The sequence below is a fragment of the Sinocyclocheilus grahami genome, unplaced genomic scaffold (genome assembly GCF_001515645.1).
Source record: "Sinocyclocheilus grahami isolate Dianchi unplaced genomic scaffold, SAMN03320097.WGS_v1.1 scaffold1307.1, whole genome shotgun sequence".
Lineage (NCBI taxonomy): Eukaryota > Metazoa > Chordata > Actinopteri > Cypriniformes > Cyprinidae > Sinocyclocheilus > Sinocyclocheilus grahami.
The window spans coordinates 201,791-220,752 of NW_015506486.1; the positions used below are offsets into that span (position 1 = coordinate 201,791).

The window sequence follows — 18,962 nt, forward strand, 5'->3', positions numbered from 1 at the left end:
TAAATTACTGAGTACTGTTTACCTCTCATCATCTGTTTGTGCAATACTGGATAGCAATCAGTCAAGCTACTGCATTTAATATTTTAGATATACTGTTATGTTTTTCTCCAGAGAAACATGCTTGTGGGGCTGAAGGTGGTGATCGGTGTGTTGTGTGGGTTGGAGTTGATTCTGGCTCTGATTCTGATCTATTGGGAGAGTAAAGCCGTGTGCCGATCTCACTTCAACACTCTGGTAATTTAACCAATGCTTGAAAACAACAAAACATGCGGAACAATGTTCAAACGCACTGAAATCTCTTTTATTTGTCTTTGTTTCAACGCAGCCCTTGATCACCATCAAGCAAGAGGTTTGATCAGATGGGTGAGATCGAGCTGAACTGTAATGACATCTGAATTGAAATTGAACCTTTTTCTGTAGCTCATCTGGCGCTGCAGTGTCGGGGTCATGGGTTTGATTCTCTGGGTGTGAATAGATCAAATGTTTAGCATGAATGCACTGTAAATTGCTGTATAAACATGTTTGCCAAATGCATAAATGTAAATGTGCCACAAGTTTTGCTCACTATTAAAGTACTGAGTACTGTTTACCTCTCATCATCTGTTTGTGCAATACTGGATAGCAATCAGTCAAGCTACTGCATTTAATATTTTAGATATACTGTATATATATATATATATCCTCCTAAGAACCAGAAATAAAAAGCTTTGTGACACCAGGACTAATAGAAAAATAAAATGACAAGAGTAGACATGAAAAGATAAAAACAATGGGAATTTTTTTTAAATCACCAATCAATTCTTAGGTTTAAGGATTTTTTTTATAACTAACTTTGTTTAAGGATGGTTCTCAGCTATGTTATAAAATATATAACACAATGATTTGATATACCAATATCCTCCTGAGAACCAGAAATAAAAAGCTTTGTGACACCAGGACTAATAGAAAAATAAAATGACAAGAGTAGACATGAAAAGATAAAAACAATGGGAATTTTTTTTAAATCACCAATCAATTCTTAGGTTTAAGGATTTTTTTTATAACTAACTTTGTTTAAGGATGGTTCTCAGCTATGTTATAAAATATATAACACAATGATTTGATATACCATTTTGCTTTATGCAATATGTGTGTAAAAATTCCATAAACTGGTTTTCCCATTAAGCACAATGTTATCTATACACTGCATCTAATTTGCATATGAAAGTTGTTGAAAAAAGAAGTGTAATAATGGGAGTAGTAATTGGCCAGATTTTAATAATAATATCTAATATTTCATAAGAATATTGATATGCAATTTGTTTTCCTATTCAATTCTTTTGTCTCCCAAAATGTATAATAAACATGCTTTTAGTCCTGGTGTCCTCTACAGTGGACATGTATGAAATTATGTCCTGTTTCATAACAGAAGCTCATACTTTGATTTGAAACCCCATAACATTTTCCTGAGATGTTGATTTATGACAAACAATTTGAAAATGAATCAGATTTAAATTATAATTACAAAATGTTATCATATTTCCATAAGAATGTACAATTGTATCACTAAATTAATGTCAGCCATTTCTAAAAACCAAGGAGAGGGAGTGGTCTCGGTGAAACATCCAAACATTTGGTATCTGTGGAAAGCCCTGAATGTGGTCTGTACAGGACACCCAGACTTACAACTGTGACATGTAACGTCTCAGAGAAATTCACTCAAATATAATGTCCACTACAGAGGCAAAAACTCCATAGCTGGGTCTCAGGAGGATATACTGTATATATATCAAACGATTAATCGCATCCAAAATAAAGATTGTTTACATAATGTGTGAACTATATATAAATGCAAACACATGCATGTATATATTTAAGAAAAATATGTTATGTTTATATAATAAATATAATTATATGAATATAAATGAAGAGTTAATTTGCAAAAACAGATAACTTTTTTTGACAATTCTCAGAAATCATGTTTTTTTCATTGTTAATCTCAATTAACTCAATTGACTAGGTTAAAGAATAACTAAAAAAAACAGCTAACTAACACAATAAAAACATGATAACATTATAAAAAACATGATCTGTTTTTGCAAATAAACTCTTCAAATATAAACGTAAATATTTTCAAAATATATATTGTATGTGTGTGTATTTATATATACACATAATAAATGTGACAGCACTAATATATATAGACCATTTAGTTTTAATTGCAAATGAATGATTTATTATTTTTGTTGCTTCGGTGATAAGTTTAACATCATCATACTGACCGTACAAGCACGCATAACATCTTGCAGTGAAACACATTTGCTGGCGTGACTCGTGTTTGTGAGTGAGTTCTTTAGTAAAAACCGCAGCTGAAGACGTGTGACGTTCAGGAGGTGTTAAAATACAAAAACCAACCACAGCAGATGAACAGTTCATTTGCAACAGCAGATAACTCAAAAATTAGGTTTTTTTTTACCCTGCATTCCAATTAATATCAATCAAACTGCACTTGGGTTGTTTTGATTAAATAATAATAACTAAAAAAAATAAAGCTAACTAACACCAAAAAAAACACGATTTATGAAAATGAATAAAAACAAGAGTTATCTGTTTTTGCAAATAAACTCTTCAGATTCTCATGGCACACAATACTTTACATGTATGTCTAGTGGTCTGCAGAATTTTATGCAACACCAAATATAGCTACCCTTTACCACAATCAAAAAATAAATAGCTATAAAGCACTCCAAATGTATTTGGACATTTCGGTCATGCTTAATGCACGAATGCCATTGCATTAGATACAAATATCAAATTATTTATCGTAAAGAAACACACTTACAAACAAAACATTTGAGAAAAAGATAGTTGGTCTGAAATGAGAGATATTGCCGGGAACCCTTTCCGGTCAAAATAAAACACTCATGCAACTGGAGATAATTGTAATGATATTTTGCCAAAAGTGCTAATTTTATGTACAAACTTAAAAAATAAAAATCGAGTGCACTTTTGTCTACTTTTTTGGGGCCACTGTGTGATTGAGGAAAGCGCCACTGTTGGTGTAAATGACACTCAACACAACAGCGTGACCTTCAGCGCGTGAGAAACTCGAGCTCCGCTGCACGTTTTGACCCTTTCGGCTTGCCATACAGGCTGCACGCCTAGCACTGCATGCAAACCAATGAAAATGCAGGAATTGTCTGTTTTCCCCTAATGCGTGTGCCATCTTTCCGCTCCGTGCATGCATCTCTCTCCCCGAGCAGCTGATTGTGTTGTGCATGCATTAGGAGCCGGATTGCACACATGCATGGCCGTCATCCGGGTTGCATTCGTGCCGCAGACGCCAGAGAGGGAGAGAGAGCCTCTAACATCACGGTAAATCAAAGGTGAAGCCAGGACGGAGAGGAAAAAAGCATGGCGTCCGCGTTCGGCTCCAGGACCCTGAGTAAAGATGATGTGAACTACAGGATGCATTTCCGCATGATCAACGAGCAGCAGGTGGAGGACATCACCATCGACTTCTTCTACAAGCCTCACACCATCACCCTGCTCACATGCACCGTGCTCAGCCTCATGTACTTCGCCTTCACGCGGTGAGTGACGCACAACAACAATGTCACACAAAGAACCGCAATGACGGCATATGTTACTAAATGATCGCGCGGCTCCATTTCATATAGAAATCATGCTATCTGAATTCTCTGGCTTTTAGTGCGTGTTTGTTGCGCTATTAGGTGTCAACTACGATCTTGGCGGATTTTCTACGGTCATTCACTTCCGGGAAAATACTTTTTTTTTTGATGACGTCACCGCGTACTCGGGGGCGTGTTCAGTTTTATTTGACGCAACGCTGTTCAGAACGACCAGCGATTTCTATCATCCGAAGTAACAAATCATGCATCGTGTGTGCATGTGTGTTAAGAAAAACTAAAGACTACTGGCTGTTTATATTCTTTTTTTTTTTTTCCCCATTAAAGGCAGCGTGTAAGTTAATCATGTTCCCTGTGCCTTCTGGTCATTTGATTTTATAATTAAAAAGAAAAAAGAGAAATGAGAAACAGTTTGATTTTCGTTTTGTAATTTTGTTTAAGAAACAGATAAATGCAATCAAACTTATAGCAAAATGTGGTAGTTCTGTAAGTTGTTTCAGGGTTGGCATCATCTGAGGTCCTCTGAGGGGTTGCAGCATCTCTTCTCAGGTCTTCTGGATCCAGACTGAAGCTTGTGTAAATCGGCAAATGCAAGTGAGTGAAGAAATTCATAAAGTCATTACTATTAAACTGTGAGGGAATATTTAGATCGGGTGGCGTCTGGTTATTTGTTAATCTAGCCACTGTGCTAAATAAAAACCTTGGATTGTTTTGGTTGCAGCATGTTGACTCGGGGGGGGGGGCACATCGGGCCCTTGGAATCGTCCTAACCTCCCCAGGCCCTTACAGTGCCCCTGCTCACGGTTGCTGATTTTAGCCTACTCATTATATTAGGCCCATTTAAGAAAAACCTCACAGGTAATATGTTTTCCAGGGCCGTCCTTAGCTGACGCGGGGCCCATTGCGATTACGTTCCAGGGGGGTCCCCCTCGGTCCGTTCGCCGCAGGGGCCCGGTGCGACCACACCGGTTGCACCACCCAAAGGATGGCCCTGATGTTTTAATTTGCTATTACAAACAAGTTGAAGCTGTACATCTCGTATAGAGCACAACAAGTGGGCTACTGCACTTCTCCGGTGACCTTCATGACCTTGCATGCATGTCAACCTGTTGTTGGGGACTCCCAAAACCAAAGTATGAACCTTTCATCACCCATAATAGGGGCACTTTAACAGCGGAAAGAGCTTCAACACCGTCATTTTTGGTCATACGAGGTCAGCCACAATCAAGGTTACCAGGTTTTCACATCAAAACCCGCCCAATTGCTACTTAAAACTAGACCAATTTGTTTCGAGGGGGGGGTCCCCCATTAAATATCGCATTCCGAGGGGTAAAATACACATTTTTTGGCAGGGTTACCCTGGTAAAATTCTCATTGCAGGGGCTAATTATCACGTTATTGGAGTCGCTTCAACCCGCGTACGTGAAAAACAACGCGCGACAATAGGGTTAAAGTAGAAAGAAATATAATTCTTTCTCATTTCTGTTTAAGTAGAAAATTTCTTATTTTCTATATATATTTTTTTTATCAGTTTGTATCATTCTAATTGTATTTCTCATTTCTGTTTATTTAAGTAGAAACATTTTAATTTTTTTAATCAGTTTGTATCATTCTAATTTTATCGGTTTTATTTTGCTTACATTTTATCTTTTTCTTTTTGCTATTTTTTTGTAGAAATTTTTATTTAAAGTTTTTATTTTTGCATGCACATCTGTCTCCAGTCCAGTATGCACTGCTCACTTTTTACAATCCAGTGAAAAGCAGATATCAAGTCTTACAGTTACACTTTAAAATACAGTAATAAAATAAGTCAATTTTGTGATTATCGTCATCAGCCAACGATGTGTTTGCTTGGGTGAAAACAAAAGTGGTAGTTCCCATGCTGTCAGTTCCAGACTCTTATAGCAGCATCGTCAATAGGAAATACTTTATTTATATTTTCAAGAACCTATTTTTCTGCTGTGTAATCACAAGTATTCATTCTCTGACTGCATCTTCTGTAGTGAATTGTGAAACTGTGGTGGAATAGAAACAGTGTGTGACTGCATGTTTCCGTTGCAGAGATGATGGAAACCCTGACAGTAACCTGTGGGTGGGTCTCATCCTGGTCATCTCCTTCTTCTTGGTCATCAGCGTTCTCGCCTTCCCCAACGGTAAGAGTCGTGAAGTCAAGCCGAAGATCTCAGCGTCCTGTGCTTTTGGCCATAAGTGTTTTATGATCATGGTTGGTCACAAATGTGTTCAGGTTCATAATAGGACTGCAACAAATGATTAGTTTGATAATCAGTTATTCTAATGATTATTTAAACAGTTGATAGTCAATTTTTTAACTGGTTAATCAGTAGGCTTTGATAGATTATTCAGCTTTTATAATTTTAATATTGAGTTATACATATTCTAAATAAAACAAGGTAATCATTTCAGCTTTTGATAATGACAAACAATTATATTACTATTACAATTGTATTACTATTATACAATTGCAATTTATATATATATATATTTTATTTTGTTTTTTTTTTGCGATACAAATATTTGGCACAAAATGAGATGATGAGAGATTCTTATTTTATTTTAGCTAGTTAACTTAAACATTTCTCATTTATTTAGTTTATGTACTAAAGTATCTAAAAGTGAAATAAAACTATATAGACATTAAAAAAGACAAAAGCTTTAATTTAAAATATTTTAAATTAATGTATTTATTTTTCAGATTGTTGAAATGAAAAATTAAAACCGACAACACAACTATTGGGCCCTATTTATAGTTGCATTTTTGTGAAAGTTTTATGAATTTAAACGATTTGACATGCTTTTTGATTATTTAAAATTAAGTCAAACCATTAAAACAGAATCTTGCGCAAACCAAACTATCACTTAAATGTAATCTGTTGTTGTTGGCATTCACTAATAAAAAGATCTAACATTAGTTCGCTGCTTTATAGCAGAGAATCAAATAGTAATTCTAACTGTTTTTTCACGTTAAATACGGAAAAGCTGCTTGCTTAAAAGCAGTCAATTGTATCTAACACTAGCTTGCTCTATTCTTTTTCTATTCTAGCTGGTTTCTTTTCATTTATTATATAATTTAAAAAAAAACTTGCTATGTGTACTGCGTTAAGCTTACTGAGACTTGTTATAGCACTTATATATTGATGCTCTTTTGTTGGTTTTGATTGCTTCTGTTGTCCTCATTTGTAAGTCGCTTTGGATAAAACCGGTCAGATATTGATTATTTATCACTCAAACCCCTTTCTCTACCTGTCTTTTGGTCCCGCATATCCGCCATGTTTGTAGTTTTTTGCAGTTATTACGAAGTAGTATGTCCCAAAGCTTGCCTACTATACTTAAAAGTATGTATTTTTCTTCACAGAAAGAGTGCATAATTTTAGGGCATAGTATAAGTAGGTGAATTGGGATGCAATGCCGTTGTTTACGTTCATAAGCTCCGTCTTCTTCTACTGGACTGCATGTGGGAGCGCTGAGTACAGTCTTGTGCTACAGCACCACACTGGTCAAACCGCGTCATTGCAGGCCTTTACATTTGGTCATATGAGACGATATGAGTCGATACTTTTTTATTGTCTATGATGTCAGCTAATAACCCTCTTTGCCTTTTTTTTAGGTCCGTTCACAAGACCCCATCCAGCGATATGGCGTATAGTGTTCGGTGAGTGGATCAGACGCTTGTTTTGGAAGCCTGGTAATACAGATGCATGTTTAAACCAAGCGGCAACCTCCCGCTCTCTCTCGTGAAGCCAACACGGAAGTGACTTAAGCTGTAATTCATCGACTGGCCGCTAGAGGCGGGCTGCAAAAGGGAGTCAATCCCATAGACTCCCCATGTTAAAATGCCCAATTTTACAGCAGAAAAAAACATGTTTACAGCCTGGTTAAAAAAATTATTTTGGTCTATATAGCTAATTTTGCCCTTCATGACAACTGTGAGGGAGGTGAATTTTTTTTTTATAAGTCATCCGTTTAAATTATATTAAGCCTTAAAGTTCTGCATAATTAAGGGCGTGGCCACTTGAGTGACAGGTGGATTGCCGCACCACCGTCGAGCTAGGTGGGCGTGGCTTCAGCAACCTGCTCCCGCCTCTTTGCCCATTTTCGATTATCCGGGAGTGACGCGCGGTGACGCGCTGCCAAGATGGCGACGGTCGGCTCCGCCCACTTTTGAGCTTCAAAAATGCTCTTCTGAAATCTACGGGTCGTACGTCACGGACACTTCGTCCATGTTTTTATACAGTCTATGGTTTAAACATGAATAAATGATGAAAGGGCAGAACTGAGTGGTTGGGTTAGTCGGTTGGTGTGTTTCTCGTTTCTGAAGTGTGTGTTTGTGTGGTTGTGCAGGGTTGAGTGTGCTGTACTTCCTCTTCCTGGTTTTCATCATCTTCCTGAACTGGGAGCAGGTCAAGTCTCTCATGTTCTGGCTGGATCCCAATCTGCGCTACGCCAAACGGGAAGCCGACGTCATGGTCAGTTCTGTTGTTATAGGAATAACTCACAAATGCATTGTTCATAAAATATTATCTTCTGCCAGAGCTCACAAATCAGGGTCAGTGTAGCTAGAAGCTAAAAGAAACCCCCCAAAAAATTGTGACTTAAAATAAACATGAAATAAGCTGAAATAAAGTATTTATAAAAATTAAACTTATTTCAACTAGTTGCCAAGGAAACATTTCTCGTTTTTAACTTGATCTACTAAAATGGAAATAATGATTAATGAAAACTATACAGACATATTAAAAAAGACAGATTTAAGCTTGAATTAAATTTTAAAATTGAGTTAAATTGAAAATTAAAACAGACAACACTTCATTAAAAAAAAATATATATATATATATATTTAATTGGGCCTTATTATTGTTGAATAATATCTATTATTGTTTTTTGTTGAAGGTTTATGAAATTAAATAATTAGACATGTTCTTTGATTATTAAAATTAAATCAAACCATTAAAATGTTTTAGTGGGTGTATCAGTAATGCATATTTTAGAAAAATTATTTAAATGTATTAAAATATTTTTTATAATTTAATATTGAATAAAATACTAATTTAATAAAATGTTTTTACAATTTAATATTTAATACAATAATAATTAAGTAATTTGAATAAAATACATGCTTTTTGAAATTAAATCAAACTATTTAATTTTTTGGGTTAAATACAGACTCGTTAAATACAGAAATTAAAATATGGCAAATTTGAGAAAAATCATTTAAGATGGAGGGCGAATTGAGAACGTAAAAAATATTACATTAAAATTGTGTTATTTAAATTGATTATACATGGTTGTTGATTATTAAAATTAAATCGAACCATTTGATTATTAAAATTAAATTAAAACAGTATCCAGAAAAAAATGAATTGAAAACATAAAACTTAGTTTATTACAGCGAGTCGCCAAGGCATCATAATTAATAAATGCAATATAGACATTAAATAAGACAAAAGCATGCAAAATTACTAAAAATGAAAACAGAGAATAAACTATAAACTAATACTAGTATCTCAATGATACTAAAATAACTCCGTCACAAATCTCAGAGTGATGCACTGTGTTCAGTTTAACCCTGTGATGTCCTCTAGCGTCTTTAAGCACGTGTTAAACTGTCGCTGTCGATGATTGACAGGAGTATGCCGTCAACTGTCATGTGATCACCTGGGAGCGAATCCTCAGCCACTTCGACATCTTCGCCTTCAGTCATTTCTGGGGCTGGGGAATGAAGGCTCTGCTGATCCGCAGCTATGGCCTGTGCTGGACCATCAGCATCACCTGGGAGCTGACCGAGGTAAAACACCTCACATTACCCCGCTTACAGCATGAACCCGGTTACAGCGAGAGCGACACACTAGCCGGGTGTTCATCCAAAGTTGCGAATTTAACTTGTGCACAAATTGCACAAGTTATGTGCAAGCATCGTTTACATCCAACGCGTCAGAGAACAAAATAGTCACTTCCTGATAAACTGGCACTATAAATCACTAAGAAAAGTAGGAGAATATAAAAATATATAATATAGTAATTTTCATATATGTGACCCTGGAGCACAAAACCAGTCATAAGTGTCAATTTTTTTAATAATAAATGACTTGCGCCTCAGAGCGAGCAGACGAAACGGAGGTGGATGCTGCTGTTTGGGAATGCAGTCGTGCGAGACATTTCTGGGAGGCAATTATACAGAAATACTTTGATGACAGACTTTGCTCGTGCATTTCTGAATGACCATAACAACATTTCAGATGCTGTGGAATGAGATCGGTCCACTGGTTAGTCAGGTTTTGCCGTCCCATAGCGCAAAGTCAAATGACTTTTTTTGATGCGCTTGGAGGAATTTATTCGCAAAATGCATTTCCATCTCCCATTATTCGCATCAACTCTTTTTCGCACAAGTCAAAAACCACCAAGCGAGCGTGAAAACTATTTTGCTATTAAGGGGTTTTTATTCAAAATTTGGTGTTTCCATCACTCGATTCTCATGCAATACTTCAAAATGTGCATTAAAATAGGGCGATGGAAACATAGCTACTGATTCATGCATTCATAGAAGACTGTATATGATGTTTCACAGCTAATGACCGCTCGATTATGTTTGCCGGAAAAATAAAAGGAATTGTTACATTTCATTTGATTGCATTTAAAAAGATTAAATAAATTGTTCAACGTTTCATGCATTCTTTTGATTGCACTCTTTTTGATAATAAATGTATATTAAATACTAAAACACACAAAATGCAGACAAATTAAAATGGACAACAAAGAATTTACTTGAAATTAAATAATTAGCATCAATTTTAAAAAACAATAAAAAAAAATCATTTAAAAAATTTCGTTTAACTTGATCTACTAAAATAACTAAAAGCTAAAACTGAAGTAAAACCGAACTGAAATAAAATAATAAAGGGAACTATATAGACATATTAAAAAAGACAAAATCACAACAAAATGATTAAAACCTTTTAAATTAAATACATTGTATTACATTTATTGTTAAAATTAATTAAATTAAATATTAAAACCAACAACAATTAGAATTATATATATTTAGAATTTATTTAGAATTTCTAAATATAAATATATAAATCTAATAATCTCTCTCTCTCTCTCTCTCTATATATGTGTGTGTGTGTGTGTGTAAATAATGAAACGCCTTTAATTGGGCTCTATTGTTGACATTTTATTATTATTATTATTTATTTATTTATTGTAATAATAATATTACATTCTTAAAGTTCATGGAATTAATTGCTTAGTCCAGATTTTTGATTATTAAAATTAAATCAACTTTAAAAGTAAGTACAGAAAAATTTAAATGGAAATTTGGGATAAAATCAAATATGATATTGTTCAGCATCTGGCTCCAAATAATTTTATTTTAGTATTGGTTCAAAACCTAGTTTAGCAATCCCAGAATGCACTGTGAAATACTAAAAAAAGCAAACAAACAATGATTTTAAAATGTAGGACGAAGTCAGAATTCATCTTCATTTTAGATGTTTCTTTTTATATTGAGTCTGTTTTCAAATGTAGTGAGAAATATTGATAAAATAATTAATTAAATACCAATTAACAATTCATATTAATTACATAAATTAAATGCTATTAAATAGTCAAAACTACTTGCGTTAACTCCTTAACTACTTTTATAAAACGTATAGTTCCGGTGCTTGATTCTGATTGGCTGAGCCGCGTTCGAAGCTGTTGTAAATGACTCTACAAACATACACCTTTCTTTACTTCTGTGTGTTGCTCTGCAACCACAACTGTTTCTGAGGAGCTACATTGTTTGGCGGAAGAAAACAACGCCCCTTAGCTGTTATAAATCCACCACGGGGCTTATTGCTTTAATTCCAGCTTCACATTGTTTATTAGAAGCATGCTAATGGCAAGTAAATCTCTGGGCGCAGCTGTTCTTCATGCATCTTCTTCCGAATTTCGCGGAGTGCTGGTGGGATCAGGTCATCCTGGATATCCTGCTGTGTAACGGCGGAGGGATCTGGCTGGGAATGACCACCTGCCGCTTCCTGGAGATGCGCACGTATCACTGGGCCAGCATCAAGTAAGAAACCCCTCAAACACTGGCTTCTGAGAGCGTCCGGCAGAGACTGACCGAGCTGAACGAGTGTGTTTGTGCCGCACAGAGACATCCACAGCACCACGGGGAAGATCAAGCGTGCAGCGCTGCAGTTCACTCCCGCTAGCTGGACATACGTGCGCTGGCTCGACCCCAAGTCCTCCTTACAGAGAGTGACGGGAGTCTATCTGTTCATGATCATCTGGCAGGTCCGTGCATTCACTTCTCTATCAGCCAGCGCTGAAAAATAACACTTCAGGGGGGCACCAAGTTGTTAAAGTTTTCTGAATTCAATTGATTAGTTTAATCGAACCAGATTCCAACAGAAAGCATGGAATTTGGGAAAAAATGCATTGGGTTTTATAGGGCAATTTAATGAGTGACTTATATACAGTATAATTAATCAAATAATTGCTCTCATTTTAGGTTTGGTTCAAATCCTAGTTAGTTTAGCAATCCCAGAATGCACAGCAAAGAACAAAACCATAATTAAAAATTTATTTATTTTAGTTTTATATAATGTATTAATTATCTTTCTCATAATTCTATATACAGTATAGTGCATGTGTGTGTATATATATATATATATATATAGGCACACAAATTAATTAATTAAATTTAAAACCAATTTGTTAATATTTTTGACTTCATCTTTCATCTTTTGTTTAGTCTGTCTCTAAATTATATAGCGAGAAATATTGATAAATATTTTTAATTAAATACCAGTTTATTAATATTTCTCATTTCATCTCTCATCATCTTTTAGTTTTTTAGTCTTTCTTCAAATTATTTAAATAGATTTAATTAAATACCAGTTTATGAATATTTCTCACTTCTTTTATTATTAATTTTTTTGGGGGTGGAGTCTGTCTCCAAATTTTATAGTGAGAAATATTGATAAATATAATTAAATTGGTAACACTTTGCAATAAGTTTCCATTTGTTAACATGAGCTAACTACATAACACAATAAAAATGCTTCTAAAGCGTTTATTAATCTTATGTTAATGTTAATTTCAACATTTACTGAATAAATTATTAAAACTGAAAGTTGTTAATATTATTTAAAGGACCTGAGCTGACATTGTTAATAAAAACATAACTGTTTATTGTTAGTTAACGTTAACAAATAAAATTGATCAAAAATGTTACATAAAAATTATACAAATCTAAATAAATAATATTAATATGAAAACAAGCCAATTAAAATGTAATTTCTGCACACCTGAATCATCATTAAATAAATAATAATATAAAAACAATCCAATAAAAATGTAATGCCCACACACCTGAATCATTAGCCTAATTAAATAATGAAAATGTAAAATTAAAATTGATAAAAAAATGTAACAAAAACTGATAAAATTAAATTAAATATTTTAATTATGATAAAATGTAAATAAATAAAATGTAACCTGAATCATTTCTTGGTGTGTGGGATGAAAATGCAATATAAACATATATTTAAAAAAATAATAATAATAATATATATTTAAAAAATTTCAAAATAAAACACCAAAAAAACATTCTTTGTTTACTAGCATGTCATGTGACCATTAAATAATGTCAGAGAAATATGCAAATGTGTTGTTAAATTATTGAAATGTATCTCCGGGGTCTTCAAGTAAGTATTGTTCACTGACAGACATGCACTGTTGAAGACCCCAGAGCGTGTGTTGGACTGATTGATCTGATGCTCCTGTGCTCTGATGTTTAGGCAGTATTACGCGTATCTGACGGACACGCAGTGCAAGCGGGTCGGGACTCAGTGCTGGGTGTTTGGGTGAGTCGGAGCGCTTCTCGTGGGAACCTGGAGCGGTGTTGTAATCTGCCTCGTCTCAGATATGAACGAACACAATCACCTAGATTTGACTTCTCTTGTGCCTAACATCTAGGGTACATCATCTAGACTTTATCTAGCATCCTTCAGCTTTACGTTGCACAATTAAAGTCCAGAGCTGCACGATATATTGAAACAAATTTGTCAAATGCATATGAGATTTAATGAAATGAATATATGCGGCTTCACTCTGCTGGATAAAATCACGAGTATAATTATATAAATTATTATTAGTGCTGTCAAACGATTAATCGCATCCAAAATAAAAGCACTGTGCATATTTATTATGTACATATATATATATATATATATATATATATATATATAAATACACACATATTTAGAAAATATCTACATGTATTTACATGCATATAATTTAATTTATATATAAATATTTAATATATAAACATTTTTCTTAAATGTGTGTATATGTATATACATGCATGTGTGTCTATTTATATATACGTAATATACTCAGTACACACATATATTATGTAAACAAATACTTTTATTTTAGATGCGTTTAATCACGATTAAACGGCACTAATTATTATATATTAAATATTAGTTTGTCATGCAAGTTTGAACACTATGCAGCATTCATATATATTTTTAAAATGTATAACACTTAAAATAAAACACTCACTAAAAATATTATACATATTTGTTTACCTGCATGTCATGTGATTAATATCATAGAACTGTAAACATGCAAATGTGTTGTTAAATTATTGAAATACTAACTTAAAATAATCTAGACTTCGTCTATCATCCTTTGGTTTTATGTTGCACAATTAATAAAAAGTCTAATAAAAAGTAGGGTTGCACTATATATCAAAATAAAATCAGATCACGCAGTCTGTGATTTAATTTAATACATTTGCGCCAATGGTTTCACTCTGAATAGTTTATTTTCTGGCAACCCTTCAAAATAAAAGCTTGATGGTTTAGAGTTTGAATTTTTTTTTTTATTGCAGTATTAAGGAAGTTATTTTTAGTAACTTTACAGTAAAATAAAATTATTAGCATTTTTTTTTTACAGTATTTGATATATTTTTATTTTGATCAATATTCTTGTTTCATAATAATCACAATAAAATCACGATGATCATTATTATTTTATAGTATTTTATTATTTTATAGGCCTATGAAGGCCTAAAAGATTCCTGCATTTTAAAAAAAGTATTTATTTTAGCATTTTTTAATCATAATTTTTTATGCAGATGCACTCGGCAACTGACTCTAGAATGATTCAGTCTTTCCAAATATAGCTATTCAAGTCATCTGGGGAAATTTCATTGCATTATGTATTGCGGAAAAATAAAATATCCCAATGTCAGTTTTTCCCGAATCTCTGTTTTTCTGTCGTTCAGAGCGATCGCTTTCCTGGAGGCCTTGGCGTGCATTAAATTCGGACAAGACTTGTTTTCCAAGACGCAGGTTTTGTATGTGGTGTTGTGGCTCCTGTGTTTGGTGAGTCCCTGCGGTCTGACTGTCTCGGTGTAGTGTGTGTGTGAGTGTTTGCGTGTGGAAGTGATGGTGTGTTTGTGTGTTTGTGTCTGAAGGCTTTCATCACGTTCCTGTGTCTGTATGGGATGGTCTGGTTCGCTGAGAACTACGGGCCCCGACAGAAGGTGCGTCATTTACTCCCTGATCTGTGAGACTTTCTTACTTCACTGGAAAACATTCGGTTAAGAGCCATCATCTGTGTCATTAAAAATGTAACTCTAAATGCATAAATGTTTCAATATGCCCAGGTTTATGTTGTCTATTTACACGTTTTACTATTGGACTTTTTTCTCAAGCGCTTTTAAGAATTGCTGTTTCTTTTAAGAGTGTAAGAAAGATGGAGCAAGGTTTTGACCGGTTTATCTGTATTGTGTGGAAACTTTCAGTAAACCGTTGAAACTTGAAGACTCGAAGAGTCAGTTCTTTGCTAGAAAGCATCATAAAGGATTATTGCTACTACAGTGTGTGTGTGTGTATATATATATATATATATATATATATAAATGAAATATGTGACCCTGGAGCACAAAACCAGTTTTAAGTGTCAATTTTTTTGAAATTGAGATTTATGCATCATCTGGAAGATGAATAAATAATCTTTCCATTGATGTGTGGTTTGTTAGGATAGGACAATATTTGAAAATCTGGAATCTGAGGGTGCAAAAAAAATCTAAATATTGAGAAAATCATCTTTAAAGTTGTTCAAATGAAGTCCTTAGCAATGCATATTACTAATCAAAAATTAAGCTTTGATATATTTACAGTAGGAAATTTACAAAATATCTTCATGGAGCATGATCTTTACTTAATATCCTAATGATTTTTGGCATAAAAGAAAAATCTGCAATGTATTGTTGGCTATTGCTACAAATATCCCCCAGCGACTTGACTTACTGCTTTTGTGCTGCAGGGTCACATATATGAATCGTGATTTTTTTTGCCTCTGTAGAGCTTCTCGGAGTGTGAGGACAGTATTTACACGGAGCCGGGCGATGCCGAGTCTGAATGCAGAGGTACAGAAACATCATTCACACGCTCCACAACAGCGTGTTGATTATTAATGCTTCAATATGGAAATGATGGCTTACAAAAACACTGAATCTAAGCTGGGGTGTGTTCCAGAAAGCACGGTTAACTTAGCGTCAGCTAAACCCTGAACCTTCGGTTGATTAACCCCAAACCTTGCTTACTCGAGGTATGTGTATATGTATTAAGACTCAAGACAGATCGACGAGTCGCTATGGAAACGGACGCTTTGTTTCTTTCTTCTTCTTTTGTTCAGCTTCGTGCACATCGCCACCTAATTGACGGTTGTGCAATCATTTTAATTTTTTTTCCGTTTAATCTTTAATCCTTGAGAATATGAATTATATTGTTTGTTTGCAACATATATTAAGTCATAGCAGATATGTATTTTGATTTAGAATTTAGACATTATAGAACAGATAACTGTTATTTATGCCAATAAAATAAATATAATAACCATATTAGAATAATATATTACCTTATTCATTACTTACATTAGCACTTCATCATTAACATATCATACAAATATATATAATAGGCTATATTACATTGTAGTATTATATAATGTTGTGCGCTGTCTGTCAGGCCCACTGAAGGCTCGTCAGTAGATCATGTGCGCTGAAGTGAACTAACCCTGGAACAGAAGCAGGTTATCTTCACAGAGCAAGTTGCTATGGTTACTTACATACCCTGAGGTTATCCGCTGCTTATCCTCAAACATACCCGGGTCTGTCACATAACCTGCTTTCTGGAATACCCCCTGCAGTGTTCTGACCTCTTGTGGTGAGCCAGCAGAAACACACGGCTGACAAGTAGACGGGAGTTGTTTCTAATACTAGACTACTGCTTACTGCAAAGTGTATATATACTGTATTGCATGCTATTTTATTTATTTATTTTTTAATATATGTAATAAGTGACACTGGAAGCCATTTTTGTCATTTTCGTTAGATATCTTTTTTTAATATTCTGAATATTTTACTTTTTCAGTCATTTTTTTTTTATATCATTTTAAATATTTTGAATTAGTTTTTATTTTTATGTTTTCCATTATAATTATTACGTTTATTTATTTATTGCTTTGCTGACTAGCTGAACATTTTTTATTTTATTTCAGTTAATGTTTATTTTAAGTTTTTTATGGTTTTAGTTAATGATAATAACCCTTACAGTCAATGCTATGTACAGTATACAAACTATATCTGCAGAAACAGTCATAAATATCATTATGCAATTGTGAAATATCCAGTCAAGTTGATTTGTTTCCTTCTAGATCTTTGCAAACATGCATGCATTATACCTTGTGCATTCTGTGCATGAACTCAAAGATGCGTGCCAGTGTTTTCTGTCACATTGTAATGCGTTTGTGCTGTAGGGGAGTTTGAGGCGGACAGCACAACTTCCTCTTCCACCAGGAAACGGAGGGACTCTGGAAATAACAGAAGCATCAACGGCCTGGAGAAATAAGGCCGTCTCTGAAAGGCTTTTTCGACGGGAACTTTTGCACAGGTGTCGCTCCTGTTAGCAGCATCAGATGACTGTGATGGTGATGCAAGACCCTTTGAAAAGGCAATCCTGTGTGTCCGGTGTTTAGTTAGCGCGCTCACTTTACCTGTTGACCTACAGAGACTGGTTAACCAGGTTAGATCCCAAGCATAGCTGGTGTTTTCAGTCGCATGCGTGACTCGTATCAGTGCTGGATTCGATGTCACGGCTGTATTTTACGGCAAGCAGCCGATTTCAGAGTATGTTATTCATATCATAATGTGTTTACAAATGATCATATTTTAAAGTCAACATTATATCAGAATTTACCTTCTTAAAACACGTGCTTATTGTGCATTTTGCTGGTGCATGTTCTTTTAAAATGATTTTCTTTTAGTGATAGTCATAAAAATGTAAGTGTAGAGTTTGGGGTTGTTAAGATTTAGTGTTTTTGAAAGAAGTCTGCTCTGTTCTGCTCGCCAAGGCTGCGTTTATTTGATCAAAAATACAGTAAAAAATGTGAAATATTATTGTGATTTAAAATAACCGTTCTCTATGTGAATATCTGTTAAACAGTAATTTATTTCTGTGATCAAAGCTGGATTTTGGATTTGGATCAGTCACATGATCTTCAGAAATCATTCTGATATGCTGGGAAACATTTCTGATTATTATCAATGTTGAAAGCGGTTGCGCTGCACAATATTTTTGTGGAAACGGTGATGCATTTTATTTTTCATGATTCACCGATGAATAGAAAGTTCAAAAGAACAGCATTTATTTGAAACCGAAATCTTTTGTAACATTATAAATGTCTTTAATGGCACTTTTGATCAATTTAACGCATCCTTGATGAATACAAGTATTTCTTTCTTACAAATAAAATCTTCCTGACCCCAAACATCTGAATGCGAATGTACGTCAGATTGTGGAGGTGAACTGGTTTGCGTGTGGCATGAGATGTTGAGGCATGACTTGCTGTGTTTGATCCAGACTGAGTTGAATGTTTCCAGGTTAAGCTGCTTTAAACGAATCATGTTCGAGATGAATGCAGGTTCACCGGCCCGAGTCTCACATGGTTTTTAGCACTTTCCGAGTCTGATGATGTTCTTGAAGCGCAGGATGTTTTATCGTGTGATGTTTGTTTCTAGAGCATCTCTGCTTCTCCAGCTGCTGCCGTTTTCAATGCGTTTCTCATGGAAGCTTATTTCAGCCACGCAATAAAAATGAAAGTAATTCTGAACTTTTAATCTCTTACAATTTTGACTTTTCTTTTTTTAGAATTAAGAGATGCATGCAGGAAAATCTTATTGCAAGGTTACAGCTGACAAATGTGAGACAAACCTGCAAATGCAAGAAAAAAAGTCAGAAATATGAGAGAAAAAAA

General features: G+C 34.4%; 1 protein-coding gene across 1 annotated transcript; it reads left to right on the forward strand.

Annotated features, from left to right (window-relative positions):
* Positions 1–3,027: 3,027 nt before the first annotated feature.
* Positions 3,028–17,999, forward strand: LOC107569055 (phosphatidylserine synthase 1-like). Its single transcript, XM_016255059.1, has 12 exons — positions 3,028–3,572; positions 5,691–5,782; positions 7,255–7,299; positions 7,989–8,113; positions 9,274–9,432; positions 11,549–11,700; positions 11,783–11,948; positions 13,410–13,498; positions 14,929–15,028; positions 15,121–15,189; positions 16,014–16,077; positions 17,466–17,999. The coding sequence occupies exons 1-12, from the start codon at positions 3,394–3,396 to the stop codon at positions 17,555–17,557; spliced, it is 1,332 nt and encodes a 443-aa protein (XP_016110545.1). The 5' UTR covers positions 3,028–3,393; the 3' UTR covers positions 17,558–17,999.
* The last annotated feature ends 963 nt before the right edge of the window (positions 18,000–18,962 follow it).

Bases quoted from the DNA above. Each gene is read 5' to 3' on its own strand.
- LOC107569055 (XM_016255059.1), top strand. From the start codon at position 3,394: ATGGCGTCCGCGTTCGGCTCCAGGACCCTGAGTAAAGATGATGTGAAC. The intron at 5,783-7,254 runs GTAAGAGTCGTG...CCTTTTTTTTAG, and splicing joins CGTTCTCGCCTTCCCCAACG to GTCCGTTCACAAGACCCCAT. The intron at 8,114-9,273 runs GTCAGTTCTGTT...GATGATTGACAG, and splicing joins AACGGGAAGCCGACGTCATG to GAGTATGCCGTCAACTGTCA.